This window comes from Budorcas taxicolor, chromosome 2 (assembly GCF_023091745.1).
Source record: "Budorcas taxicolor isolate Tak-1 chromosome 2, Takin1.1, whole genome shotgun sequence".
NCBI lineage: Eukaryota > Metazoa > Chordata > Mammalia > Artiodactyla > Bovidae > Budorcas > Budorcas taxicolor.
In genome coordinates, this window is record NC_068911.1 from 25,984,797 (window position 1) to 25,999,596 (window position 14,800).

Consider the following 14,800-nt stretch of genomic DNA (forward strand, 5'->3'; position numbering starts at 1 on the left):
CAACGTGGTTCACCTGTAAAAGCTTCATTGTATCTCTAAAGTGACAAGGACTTTTCTTTTTGAACAGAGCCATCATCATGCCTCATAGAATTGTCAGGTCCCTGATGGAGCTGCAGAGGGCTTTCTGTGATTGGTTGGTCTTGGTTTATTCAAATCAAGATCCAGAGAAAGGCCCCCTGCTGTGTTGGGTTGTTAATGTTTCTTAAATCCCTTTTGTCCTTTCAAAAATCTCCCTCCCCTTGTGTTATGCCATTGGTTTGTGAGAGAAGCTGGGGCATTTGTCTTATATAAAGTTCTTTATTTTGGGTTTAGATCATTGTTGCTGTATGTGTCTTTTGTTTTTCTGTATCCACTCGTCATAATGACTGTGGATTCAGACTTTTTAATTAGATTCCAAATGAGTTTAGAGTTATGGAAGCCTCCCTGGCAATGCTGGGTACTCACACCTCCCAGGAGGACAGAATATCAGATGGATGGTATAGGTTTGCTCCCCAACTCACACGCTTTTTAATGTTTCTATTTCATTTAATTTTTTAAAAATTATAAACCAAACAATAAGTGAACCATTTTTAAAGAAAATGAGCCCTCTGCCCTCCTGTCTTGAATCCACTTCCCCCCAGCAGCCCTTATCTACATGGTTCCTATTGTTCATGCCAACATTCACACGTTTTGTTTTCTTTTAAAAATAGGATTGTTTCTACCTGAGACTCTGCAGTGTACTTTTTTTTCCCACTTCTCAATATATCCTAAGCCATCTTCACAACTGACACTTAGAAAATTCAGTTAGTTCTTTTCAGTTGTTCTGAGCATGGCTACATCATCATGGACTCAGGACTTCCGAGCTTTCTGATAATTTTTTTTCTTTTGCATTTAAAAAAATGTGATTATATATATATAACATGAAATTTACCATCTTAGCCACTTTTAAGTGTGTAATTCAGTGGCACAAAGTACATACTCAGTGTTTTGCCATCATCACTACCATCATTTCCAGAACTTGCTCATCATCCGAAACTGAAGCCCAGTGCCCAATTGTGGGTTTGCTGTTAAGAAAGGCAACTTCTCTGCACCCAGCCCTGTTCCAAGGGTCCAGCTTGCCCCAAGCCCTTCTTATCCCATGTTCCCCGCCTCCCCCCTTCCCTGCAGGTGCGTCTTCATGCGGCTGGCCACCATCTGTGTGCTGGTGTTCACCCTGGGCTCCAAGATTACATCCTGTGACAACTACTTGTGTGAGCTCTGTGGCTACAACCAGAAACTCTACCCGGTGAGGCTGGGGGGAAGGGCGTCCTACAAGGTGAGTCATTTGTGGGGGGTGGTAGCATTAAGGTCGAGAGAACAGCCCATGGAGCCGAGGGTGTGAATCCCAGGTGATCCTCTTTCTTGCTCTGTAGCTGAGTCTGTCACACCAGGAACTGCTAAGGGTTTGAAAACCCTCGTCGTGCTGGAGCTCAGGGGAGTGTTGGCTGGTGGCCTCCAGACGCACAGGATCGGGGGGCTGGAAATGACCTCGGTAGAACCTGGCTTTTTCTGCTCCAAGTCAGGCTTGTTTCTCTCTTGGTTTCAGTGCTGGGAGACCCAAGTTGGGCAGGAAATGTACAAGCTGATGATCTTTGACCTCATCATCATCCTGGCTGTGACACTTTTTGTGGATTTTCCTAGAAAGTAAGTGTGAGGGGCACTCCTCTTATCTCCCCCTACCCCTCAGCCCCCACAACAGGCTCCCATCACAGCTGCTCTTCACAAAGTGCTGGATGATTCCACATCCTGGAAACCACTTGACAACCACTGGCGCCTTCCAGGCAGCTCCAGGCCGTCACCCGAGTCCATTATGCGCCCCATTGAAAGGCAGCACAAAGAACAGAAACGAGGCTGCTTTCCGGGGGACGCCCTCGGGGTGACTTCTTGCCACGTCACAGCCACGGGCCCTGTTAGTGCAGGCCCTCCAGGCTGCAGTGGACACTGCATCTCCTAATCTGTGTTCAAGCCCAGCACTGCCCGTTTCCTCATCACGTGATCTTGGGCAAGTTACTTGAAGTTCTGTGCCTGTTTTCCTACCTGTGAAATGGGAATACTGGCAGTATCCATCTCATACCCCTTTGGTGAAGATTAAATGATAAAATGCAGATAAAAGTACTAAGACCACTCCATGCCACAAAACTCAACAGAACATTAACTGTCACCATCAGGATTATCATTACTATGCCTTCATTAAAAAAATTTTTTTTTCTCAGCATCTTCTTGAGCCCTAAGTGAAACTGTTCACTTAATCACATGTACAAATTCTTTTTTACTCACATGTACAAATTCTCCTGGCCTATGCCAGAAGTTTAATAAACCCATAAAAGTAAACATTGAAAAAGAAACTGTCCTTTTAAAAAAATTACACAAATATGATGTGAATGTTTATATTACAATTTTTTAATATTTAAATAAATATAGAAATTCTGAGAGTAGTGAGAGCCCTCTTGTTACCTTACCTCTAATTCCCCAGACCCACCCCACCTCTCAGAGGTGGCCGTTGTTAACACCTGTGGGTAGATCCAGCCATCCTTAAAAAGAAAACAAAAGCATATTTACATAAATACACATGTAAGTAAACACAGTCTTGCTGAAAGTGTCCTTTTCTCACCCACAGATGGGATCATGTTACATTTACATGGGTCCACAGCTTGCTTTTTCCCAACACAAGCAAAATACCATGACTTTACATGTCAGGACACATATATTTTCCTCATATGTTTTAAAGACTAATAGTCCGTTGTACACATTGCTTCTAATTTGATGCTGAAGCTCCTGCTGATGGGCACTTAGGTTGTTACCCAGTACTTTTGTTAATATGTGATAATGCTACAGTGAATAGCTGTGTGTATTTATCTCAGGCCCCTGGTCCTAGGGTTTCTGTAGGAAGCTTCTAGGATTCCAGCAGTGGCATACAGGGCGATAGGTCCCTCGTAAGCCATTGTCTGTGTGGATGAACAATAGCGCTGTACACAGAGACTGCCCAGGTCATTTACTGTCAAGACAGTGCAGTGCAGTAAGCTGTGTTATAACCCCCTACATTTCAGATGAGAAAAATGAGCCTTGTCTAATGTCACTTGGCTGGTAAACTATAGATCTGAGACTTGTACCCTAGTCTTAATGACTCCAGAGTTCACTGTCCTTTGCATCTTCTAGACATGTGACTAACAGTTTGCATGAGAAGTATGCATGGAAACAGCCCTTATTGTGTGGATGTGGTGCTGTGCCTCGGCCGACGCTGGTAGTCCAGGCGGTAAGCTGTCCTGTTTGTTTGCAGGATCCTGGTGACCTACTGTTCCTCCTGGAAGCTTTTTCGGTGCTGGGGAGAGCAGGAGTTTGCCATCCCTGATAATGTTCTGGGGATTGTTTACGGGCAAACTATTTGCTGGATCGGAGCCTTTTTCTCACCCCTTCTTCCTGCAATTGCAACCTTAAAGTTCATTATCATCTTTTACGTGAAAGAGGTAAGGAGAGGTGGGGTTGAGGGGCCGATAACCCGGACCATTCTTGATCTTGCAGGACATTCAGCACACACATGCCTGGAGCCCACCGAGATCCCATCAGATGTATCAGAATTGCATCCCTTATTTGATATATATATATATTTTTTTTTTAATGTGGAAAAAAAATCTTTGAATGGATTTTCACATTTTTATCATTTTGAGAGTTGAAGAATGGTCTTGCTCCTATGGTTTAAATGTTTTTGTATATAGCTAAGAGTTGAGTTGGCAAAGTAATATCTCTGCTTTTCAATATGCTATCTAGGTTGGCCATAACTTTCCTTCCAAGGAGTAAGCGTCTACAGTGGTTCGTTTTGGTGATATTTAAGAAAAGGTTTATTATTTAAAATTATTTAATTTTCTGCTTGGCTTTTGGAGCTGGTGCATTTATTTTCAGTTCTCAATTATTTATGTGGCTCCTCAAACAGCTCATACATTGTAGGCGTTATACCTGAACTAAGGGCTCAGTGGGTGAAGTAGCCCTACAGATGACTAATTTATCTTGACTTGTTAAGCAAACTTTTTAAAATTATAGATGTAATATATGCTCACTGTTAAACATTTAAACAGTGCAGGTATGTATTCCATCCCTTCTTCTAGAGGTACCCTCTAATAAGCCCAGCATAATTGAGCACCTAGTATACCAGGCCCTAGGAATTAAAAAATGGAAGTAATAGTAGTAGTATTAATAAGTACAACAGTACTAACAGGTGATGATAATACTGTGTCCTCTCACTCTGCTGAACCACTGTATAGATAATCACGTAATACTTTAAAGTAGGTACTGTAGTAACCATATTTTATAAATTAGGAAGCTGAAGTTCAGAGAGGTTAACTAACTGATCCAAGATCACACAGCTTATCAGTGACTCCTGAGATGTGAACCCAAGTTTACCTCACTCCAGAGCCTATGCTCTTAATCCAGTAGGCCGGGCCTTTCATTGGGTCATACTTTCTACCCAGCTGTTTTGGTCTTTGAAGAATGTTCCAGTGCTTTCATTTGAAAACTCAGTTGGCTGAAGTCCCCGTAGGAGAAGTGGATGCCAGAAAGCTCGTCGGAACTTTATCTTCTTCCAGAAAGTGTCAGTTAGGCAGTGGCTTCCCAGCGTGTAGCTCAGTAAAGACAGCGCGGGGGTAAGAGAATGGGTCACAGGCACTGGACCGAGTTCTGACACCCCAGCTTGACTGGCCAGCTGCCCCCAGACACCCTGACCAGACGCCAGGGTCCCTCGGCTCACAAGATGCTCTGCCTGCCGCCGTCACAGGAGCTTGATGCTCCTGAGACAGTAGCTTTCCGCAATACTCAGGAGGTATATGCCTCTTTCTCTCCTCCTCCCCACCTAATCTCCTCTTCAAGTCTTTCCCTCATTGGAAATATCTATTTTTAATATATAGGAAAGGAACTTAAGCATTGGTGCTCCAGTGCCGAGGGTGACGTTTCAGTCCCCAGTCAGAGAGCCTGAAATCCCACATATCATAGCCAAAAAAACCAAAAACATAAAAACAGAAACATTATTGGAACAAATTCAGTAAAGACTTAATATATAGGAAAAATCCATGTGCATGTAAAAATGCAAGCAAATTATCTCCTATTCTGGTATGTATACATTTAATACATATTTAAACCCCGAAGGAGAACCCTTTTTGAATCCTTTCAAATCTTCGTGCTGTATACTGTGAATGTATCATGTAGTATACTCTACCTTATAATTTTATTTGTCAATTATACCTCAGTAAAGCTGAGAAATTTAGGGTAAAATGTTTAAAAATTCATTAAAAAAAAACAACAAAGAGATCATGCAGTACAAAGTTTTGACATCCCAACTTTTCATTTGACAGTGCCTTATACAAGGTAAAGCTCTCTTGTATTTTCTAAGGGCTAGGTGGCTTTCCATTGTATGGGTCACTTTAACCTTTTAGGAACCACAGTGATAGCTGCTTTGGTTGCTTTCAATTATTCCGTTATCAGCAACTGTAGCAGTAAATACCATATACATATGTTTTGGCGATTTTTTTCATTTTGGTCTGTATTGCTGACTACCCGCTGGAAAGGTTATAGCCAATTTATATTCCCACTGTAATGCATGACTGTGCTCATTTATGGAGAAGCAGTGCTCTTCATTTTTCCTCTTTCTTCCTTTCTCTCCTTAGATAAGTCTTCTTTACACCTGCAGACCCTCTCCGAGGCAGTTCAGAGCATCCAATTCTAATTTCTTCTTCCTGTTGGTGTTGCTGATTGGACTGTGCTTGGCAATTATACCTCTGACAATCAGCATGGCACGGTAAATATGACTTTCTTTCTAGAACATTCCCTCATTGACTTGCCCCTCTTTTGTGTTAAAGCCTTCTTTGCATTCTTTATTGGCACCAGCCGAGGTCAGTAAGTCACTCCTGGCTGTCAGGTCTACCTTTGTTTTGGAATCACCCTCTGGATGATGAAACATCTTGGTTCACTTCTGAACTTGGACTTGGAGGTTTCCCACTGGTTTTGAGAGTGTTGTTTGGGTCTGCTCCACCCGATCCCTTTTCCTAGGACCTCTCTTCTGGTTGCCTTTGGGATTGTTTGCTTCTGATTGTAAAGATAATGCACGGTCACAGAAGATTGGGAGTGTCTTCTATGTGCCAGGCACTGTTCTAGGTGCTGGGGGTATAAAGACGACTCAGACATGGCACACGGAGTGTATCATCTAGAGCGGAATTTGGAAAGGGGAAACGCTCAGTCCTGAGGATGAGAAACTGAGGGTTCCAGACCCAGTGATGCCACTTCTTCTGTTATAACCATTTATACCAGACGCTGGGAAGAGAGTAAACGACAGCCTTTGCAAGCTATATGGTTTCTATAGCACTTATTGGGCTCAACTGATTGTATATCATCTATGTTGCAACCTCTGTAGCCTATGTTGCATCTATGTATATAAGCCAGCAGGCAAGACTATGCTCCAGTAAAACTTTATAACAAATAGACTCTGGGCCAGATTTGGTCTGTGGGCTGTAGTTTGCCACTCCTTGTCTTAGTCTCATGGAATTTCGTTTCTTTATTTTATTTATCTTATTTTGTCCCATTTCTTCATTTTTTTTTTTTCTTATACTGGAGTGGATTGCCATTTCCTACTCCAGGGGATCATCCCAACCCAGGGGTCAAACCCACGTCTCTTGCACCTCCTGCGTTGGCAGGTGGAGTCTTTACCACTGCACCACATTTCTTCATCTTTAATTGAAAAGCCTAGAGCTTTGAATTCCTCTCTCAGGTTTTATTATTTTTTAAACTAATTTGAGTCTGTGTCAGTTCAGTTCAGTTGCTCAGTCGTGTCCGACTCCTTGTGACCCCATGGACTGCAGCACGGATTCCCTGTCCATCACCAACTCCCAGAGCTTGCTCAAACTCATGTCCGTCAAGTTGGTGATGCCATCCAACCATCTCATCCTCTGTTGTCCCCTTCTTTTCCTGCCTTCCATCTTTCCCAGCATCAGGGTCTTTTCCAATGAGTCAGTTCTTCGCATCAGGTGACCAAAGTCTATATATGTTTATTGTAATGGTAGTATGTTATACATTGAAAAATTCAAGTAGTACAGAAAATAGTATAAATTAAAGAGATTATTATGAAAAATGTATTTTTTGATGCATATGGAATAATACTGATTGGCAACTTAATTTGTTTCACTTTTATAGTATGTCCTTTTCCAGGCCAGCACATACAGAACTCGTGTTTTTTAATTTTTTAATTTTGAATTTTTAAAATAAGAAATGCATTCACATGGCATAGAATTGGAAAAGTATAGACGAGTATGTGGTGGAAATTCATCTTCCAATCCTGTTTCCGGCTAGTTAGTTTCTGTCTAAGACAGTCATATCTATATGTGTGTGTGTCCCTCTCGGTGGTTCTTTATTCCATTGTATGAATGGATCACAAATTGCTCATCCATTTTCTTAAACAACATTTAGGTTGTTTCTAGGAATCTATTTTTATCCCTAAAATAGGGCTGCAGTAGAAAATTTCCTACACAGAACTTTGTGATGTGACTATAGGCAATTCTTGCAAGCCTTAATTTTTTTTCCCATTGTAATTCTATTTTTCCCTTTTTATTTAAACAAATTTCAAATCTATAGAAAAGTTGAAAAAAACAGCAGCAGCGACAGCTTATATACCCTTTACCTGGATGTCCCAGTTGTTGCATCCTGCTACATTTGTCTTCTCTTCTCTCTATGCATACCTTTTGTGTGTGTGCGGATGAACCACACCATGGTTGTAGGCGGCATAACGTTTCATTCCTAAATAGCTAAACCTTCACTTCCTAAAAGTAAGGACATTCTTCCTATGTATCCACAATAACATTATCACACCTAAGAAGATTAATGCCAATACCATATTCCTGCCGTTGCCAAGTTTCTCCAGTTGTCCCCAAATAGTCTTTTAGAGCTTTATTTTGTAAATGAAGCTCTTTTTCGGGTTTTACTCATTACTTTTGGTTACCATGTTTCCTTAGTCTTTTTTACCCTTTAATTCTTCAAAAAGTCAAGGCGAGTTTCCTCACCTCTAAATTAACAGGCTGAAGAGTGGTCTCCCCACATTCTAGAGCTGTCTGTTTTCTCACAGTGTCATTTATCTTGATCTTTTTTTTTTTTAATTTCTGATGCTCAACTTATTGCTGTTCTAGACTATCACCAGAGTATCTATCTTCGAGTAACAGGTTCTTTTTTTTTTTAACTGAAGTATAGTTGATTTTCAATGTTGTGTTAGTTTCAGGTGCACAGCAAAGTGATTTAGTTATATAAATAATATTCTTTTTCAGATTCTTTTCCTTTATAGGTTATTATAAAATATTGAATATAGTTCTCTGCGCTTTGCAGTAGGTCCTTGTTGATTATCTGTTTTATATGTATGTAGTGGGTATATGTTAATCCCAAACTTCTAATTTATCCCTACCCATTCTTCACCTTCTCCTTTGGTAACCATAAGTTTGTTTTCTATGTATGTGGGTCTATTTCTGTTTTGTAAAAAAGTTCATTAATTTTTTTTTAGATTACACATACCATTTCTCTGTTTGGCTTACTCCACTTAATATGATGATCTTTAGGTCCATCTATTTGCAGCAAATTGTATTATTTCATTCTTTTTTCTGGCTGAGTAATACTCCAGTGTGTGTGTGTGTGTGTGTGTGTGTGTGTGTGTGTGTGTGTGTGTACCACATCTTCCTATTCATTCATCTCTTGGTGGATACTTACGTTGCTTCCATGCAGTGAACATTGGGGTTCATGTATCTATTCAAATTAGAGTTTTCTCTGGAAATATGCCCAGGAGTAAGACTGCAGGATCATATATGGTAACTCTTTTTTAACTTGACCTTCTGTCCTTGATTTCTTATAAGTTGGAAATCAAGTCTAGGGACTTGAGACTTCAGGGTAAAGCATTTTTCACTGGGATATTCCAGAAAGCCCACAAGGTGAGGCAGTTCCTTGTGGGCCACTGTTAATGCAGCTTTGTGGGCGTGCAGAGGAGGGCTGCCCAGCCTGTGCTGCAGGCCTGGCCTGAGCCCCATGCTTTGTGTCCTGGCAGCATCCCTTCCTCCAAAGCCTGTGGGCCGTTCACCAACTTCAACACCACCTGGGAAGTGGTCCCCAAGACAGTGAGCACCTTCCCCAACTCGCTGCAGACGCTGGTTTATGGCATCACTTCGGAAGCCTTCGCAGTGCCTTTTTTCATGATCATCTGGTAAGTGAGAACCACCTGGGCTCTGCAAGAGCACCATCGAGACTGGTGGGCTGCTTTCCACTGGGAAATGGAGCTCACCTGAGACACTGGTGTGATACTGAACCTCTCTGGGCTGTACTTTACCTAATCCCTAAAATGTTGTAATAATAGTAATTCATTTAGGATACCATTGAACAAGTTCAGGGAGATCCCAAATATAAGGCACTTAGCCACATGGCTGACTTATAAAATATAACCCAATAAACACTGCATATTATTAGTATTACTGCATATTATTAGTATCACAAAATTAGTTGCTCTTCAGAAAAGGAATTGATAACTGGGCTGAGAGAAGAGTACCAGTGTAGGAGCAGCCCCTTGAATCCTGGCTGTACCATTGACAAGCTGTGTGGCCTCAGGTCATCACATATCCTCTCTGAGTCTTGATTTCCTCACCTGGAAAATGGGAATAAAAATGGCACATACCTTGTAGGGCTGTGAGAAGAAGGACACATGGTTACATGTGTGAAGTGTTTAGCAGAGGACCTGGCCCTTAGTGAAGGCTCAGTAAATGACAAGGGTTGGGTGCAGAGGCAATGAGGGCTTTTGTGCAGTGATTCATTTTGCATGTTAAAGTAATTCTAATCACAAATGTGTGCTGAGGGCTTACTTTGTACTAGGCATGTTCTAATTACTGTCCATTCTCATTATTCATAAATTCCATATTTTTTATGTATTATAAAAATGCTTACTAGCTAAAATATTTTTGTAACCAAAAAATCAATACTAGTGATGCTTTTTTGTGGTTATTTATGGAGTGCGTTACTCATGCATTGAGTAACAAAAACTGAGTTGCTTTGATACATAGTGTCTCAGTGCATTTATTATTCCACTGCTGTAGTGGAATATCATAGACTGGGTCGCTAAATATTATTTCTCATGGTTCTGGAGCCTGGAAGTCTGGGATCAAGATGCCAATATGGTCAGGTGAAGATCCTCTTCCAGCTTACAGACTTCTTGTATTCTGTAATGGCAGAAGGGGCTAGGGAACTCTCTGATGTCTCTTTAATAGGGGCACTAATCCTGTTTGTGAGGGCTTCATCCTTATGACCTAATCACCTCCCACAGGCCTACTTTCTAATACGATCACCTTGGGATTAGGACTTATATGAACTTTGGCAGGACACAGTATTCAAACCACAGCTCAGACTGTAACTAAGTATCCTAAATTTTATGATATGTTTATAGTGCCGTGTTTCTTGCATTTCATGCTTTTGGTGGGGGGTGATTTCGCTGTTCATGCAGACATGAAGTGTTGTCTAGGGTTTTCTAAGTGCACGAAGGCTGGGATGTGTTTTATGCAGAGACTGTGCTTATTAGATAAGCTTCATTCGGGCACACATCATGGTGCCGTTGGCTGTGAGTTCAGTGATATTAAATAAGGTGTCTTTAAATAGAAGCAGTTATTATGTATTAATAACTTTCTTTCTCAAGAAACATAAAAGAAAGTATTGATCAGCTGACAAAAATGTTGTGACCAGAGGCGCAAAGGAACCTGTTCTGTATTTCCTTTGGGACCATTGTTTCAGAATTCATTGGTTCAGTGTTCCTGGAAACTATAGAACTACCCCAAATCACTGAGTTGATTGTAGCTTACCTGTACTAACTCCTGCAGTCATCACTTACCCTATGACGTAGAAATTACTACAGTAAAATCCCATGGTGATGCAAGAAGAGGGATAAAAAATTATTTGTTAAAGGTAAGATACCTTTGATATTAATACAGTGATGTGGGAGTTGTAGCCCATTAGCCTGGAATCCCGCGGATCCTGGAATCCAGCGGCTCCATCGTTGTTGGTTCACTCCAGCTGTGGTTTGGCTGCCGCCATCTGGCGGTGGTTGCCTGATCTGGCTTCCACATCTTTGGGGGTCACTCTCGACCTTGGCCATGGGGACTTCCAGAAGAGAAGACTGACATCCCTGATTCCAGTGGCCCTCATTTCCTCAGCCTTCTCTGGGGAGATTGAACAGGCAGCCACCTCCACTTCATGGATGATGTTGCCTGCTGTTTACCTGGGCACTTGCCCTTCACTTCACTTGTCAGTCTTCTCAAAGAGAATAACTTCAGCACCCACAATTGAGGTCTGTGGCTGCACAGAAGACAGGAGCAATTGCCAGTTGCTTTTATTCAGAATTGTATAATGTTAGGCTTGTTATCACTGGGTTTTACTGTTATCCCCATTTTACAGATGAGGGGGCTGAGACCAGAGAGGCTCCACAGTGATCATCCACAGTCACTTTATTCTGTGTTGAGCTGAGCTTCTGGCCCGTCTCCTCCTCTCTCCCCTCTTGTGTGTGGCAGTGGAGATTCAAGAGCTTTAGTATTAACTTGGAAAGCAAGGCAGGAATCGGTCTCTGCTGCCGTTGCCAGATAAAACCTCTCTGGCTATTTCTGATGCTCTCTGCTTGGGAGAGGTGTGGGTTTTCTTTTTGTCTTCTGTTCAAACAAAAGTAAAACTGTTCCAGGCCAAGTGGGTTGGGTCATTTTGCAGCGGCCTTCAGATGGTACAAACTCCCTAGTGACCTCTCGCCTTATATTGCAGCCTCGTTATGTTTTACTTCATCGCCCTAGCCGGAGCGCACAAGCGGGTGGTCGTCCAGCTCCGAGAGCAGCTGAACCTGGTAAGAAAGCTCCGGTCCCGGGGGTCAGGACCCAGGGACATTTATGGCAGGACATGGAAAGGAATGGGGAGCTTCTCCCAGGGAGAGAGAGGGACGCTTCCATCACCACTCCCCCAGAACTCTGCCTTCAGGCCCGGACTCCTGAAGCTCTGTGTTCAGGTCCTGGAGTCATCCATGCCTTCAACATGTGCGTCCTCATATTGTGCTGGGATGCAGAGGGGAAGAAGGGGGACAGGACTGCTCGGTGGCTAAAGGAAAAAGACACATTCTGATTGCAATCACTGCTGTAAAGATGGTATAGATGAGCTGGTTAGAGGGGCCTGGTGGGCCATCGGCTGCTGAGATAGCAGCCATCTCAGCTGGAAGTGACGATAGAGCCGAGACTTGAATGATGAGAAGGAGCCAGATATGGGAGGTCTTGGGTATGAGAGTAACAGGCGGAGACAACAGCGAGGTCTGGGCCCAGGAGGAAGGGCAGTCTGCACGGAGGGTGCAAGATGATGGGAAAGGCAAGGCGAGCTTGAGTCACAGCGCCGCCTGAGGGTGCTGGGGAGAAGTCTGGGTTTAATTCTGAGAGTGATAAGAAGCCACTGGAGGGTATTGTGGACCCAGGGGCTGGGGTGGGGGGCCGCCCGGAGGACAAGAGTGAAAGAGACAGTTTGGAGGTCACTGGAGGCCCAGTAGTTTGGATCCTTGGCCTTGAATCTGATAGGTAATTTCTTGGGTTGAAATAATATTTGTTTCCAAATATATTGACTGTGCTGTTGAACCTATCTCTGTTTTTAGGAAAGTCGTGACAAGCGTTATCTAATCCAGAAACTCACAGAAGCCCAGAGGGATCTGAGGAACCGGCTAGACTGACGGGGAGATGCTGCCGCCTGTAGCTTACAGGCTGGCCTGGTGACCTGCCAGCCAACGATATCTGTCGGGGATTTTAGCGGAAATTTTAAAATATATTTTTCTGGAGTTTGGGCCTTTCCTGAAAGTGGTTCCATACATGCAGCTCCAGTGGCTGTGTTTACATTACCAGATCCCTGTTTAGGGCATTGGTAACTTAGAAAAGCAGGTTCAAAACCACGTCTTTTGCCTGTAACCCAGCAGCTCAGGGGCAACTTGACCAAAACACTGACTTGGAAGCTTTTCAACCAAAATTGTGGAGAGACCACTCATGTTTTTACAAGCTTACTTGTATTGTCTTTTAAAGTTAACTGTGGAGGTCATCAGTCCATGAGCCTGGATTTGTTCTTTTGAACCAGGTTTTGGGAGTTTAGGCTGAGAGGTGTTCCCTTAAGAAGCAGTGACTCTTGTGAATGGTTCTGTAGACTTAAAATACAGAAACCCTGGAATCATGATGTTTGAAACAGATGGTGGAGTATGGAGAGGATGGTTATGTAATTTCAGCTACGTGGTAATATGTAATATGAGAGTAATATACTGTATGACAGAGAAAAGCCCTTCCTGCCGTGTGAATAAGGAAGGCCCCGAGAGCCTTGGATTGAGCCCCTGATCGGGGAGCAGCGCAGCTTGGCAGCCTGGATTTTGTTCCTACAGCCTCATTACTCAGAGGAAGCTGCTTTAAGGGCCTGGATAGTCACAACCTTCCATTCCCTTCTAGTCCTGGGTTTGGAGACTTGGCAGAGGGTTCTGTGCCATCAAGATTAAGAGGCAGAGTGTGTCTCACTCTGCCAAAGGCCGCGCCCCTTCCTGCACTGAGATCTCTGAATGGCACTTCACAGTTCAGAGCCAGGCTAGAAGGGGCTGTTAAGTGTTTGAGTGTTGGGGCCACGTGGGCTGCAGCATCAGGCCAGCCTTTGGCGGTGTACCCAACTAGACCGAATGCTGGAGCTTTTAAATGTAGGTATTCATAGTTTTAAGGGCCCTTGTTTTTCTTGTGCTTAAAATTTTTAATTTCATTTTACAAAACATGTAGATATCTCTTAAGACTTCTGTTACCATAAAAACCTTATGCAATAAATACCTCAGCATAAGCTTACCTGAAATTGATAGCTTTAAACCTTTTCGCATAAGCCTTGAGCACAGTTTAATGAGTTTTCATTCGAATACCTTCAGAATCTTTTCCAAAGTACTGTAGTGTTGTGATGGGCTGTCTGTACCCCCCTCCTCCTGTTTTCCTTCCTTTCACTGGCTCCTTAAACCTTTCCTTGGGATACCCTGGCATTGAAAGGTGGGTGCAGGTTTTAGAAAGCTGCTGTTATGAAGACTATTTCCCAACCCCAGGACTCTCCCATTACTCAAAAATGATGGACTCCTTGCTCTTAGAAACCAAGCAAGCTCACCATAGTTAACACAAGGCTATCTACTTGAACCTTTGCCAGACTTTTTCTTTTTTTGCTCTTCTACAGTTAGTATTAACACAGGGTATTTTTAAAAACTATGAAACTGATGAGCTTTTCAAGCTTTTCCTACCTTTTTAAGGTTTATGAATATTTAAGTCTAATAACTAGTATGGAATTTTGAACAAATGGAAGTTCATTCCATCCTCACTTTAAGAATTCTAAATTATTGGCATTTTTGCCTAAAGAATTTATATGTAGTGCATTCTTGCCTTCAGCATGCTTCTGAGAACAGTCAAGTATTCTGTGCAGTGTGTGCGTGTGTGTGTGTTGGAAGCTCTGTTTTCTTTCCCTGTTATTATACTGAAATATGCTAATATATTTATCTTAGGTAAATGCTGCTAATTTGCATACTTCTTGAATATTTTTATATATTTTGATAATTTTAATAACTGCAGGAGATGTCTGTATAATTGTTAAAGTGCAGCTCTCTCTAACAAATGTGCATTAAAACTACTGATTAAACTGTGTCTTGAAGGTTTTAAAATGTGATTGCGTGTGATTGGAGGGGTCTTGTCAGCAATCTAGTGACCACAGACAGCTATAACAGTTTGTA

At 42.4% G+C, this 14,800-nt stretch overlaps 1 protein-coding gene across 1 annotated transcript in view; it reads left to right on the plus strand.

Moving 5' to 3' along the window:
* TMC7 (transmembrane channel like 7) overlaps window positions 1-12,751 on the plus strand; it is a 50,981-nt gene extending 38,230 nt beyond the window's left edge. Inside the window, exons 10-16 of the mRNA XM_052635484.1 lie at window positions 1,147-1,264; window positions 1,565-1,662; window positions 3,296-3,482; window positions 5,670-5,800; window positions 9,074-9,229; window positions 11,812-11,890; window positions 12,677-12,751. Of these exons, the coding sequence (XP_052491444.1) occupies window positions 1,147-1,264; window positions 1,565-1,662; window positions 3,296-3,482; window positions 5,670-5,800; window positions 9,074-9,229; window positions 11,812-11,890; window positions 12,677-12,751 (844 nt within the window). The remainder of the gene's footprint in view (window positions 1-1,146; window positions 1,265-1,564; window positions 1,663-3,295; window positions 3,483-5,669; window positions 5,801-9,073; window positions 9,230-11,811; window positions 11,891-12,676) is intronic.
* The last annotated feature ends 2,049 nt before the right edge of the window (window positions 12,752-14,800 follow it).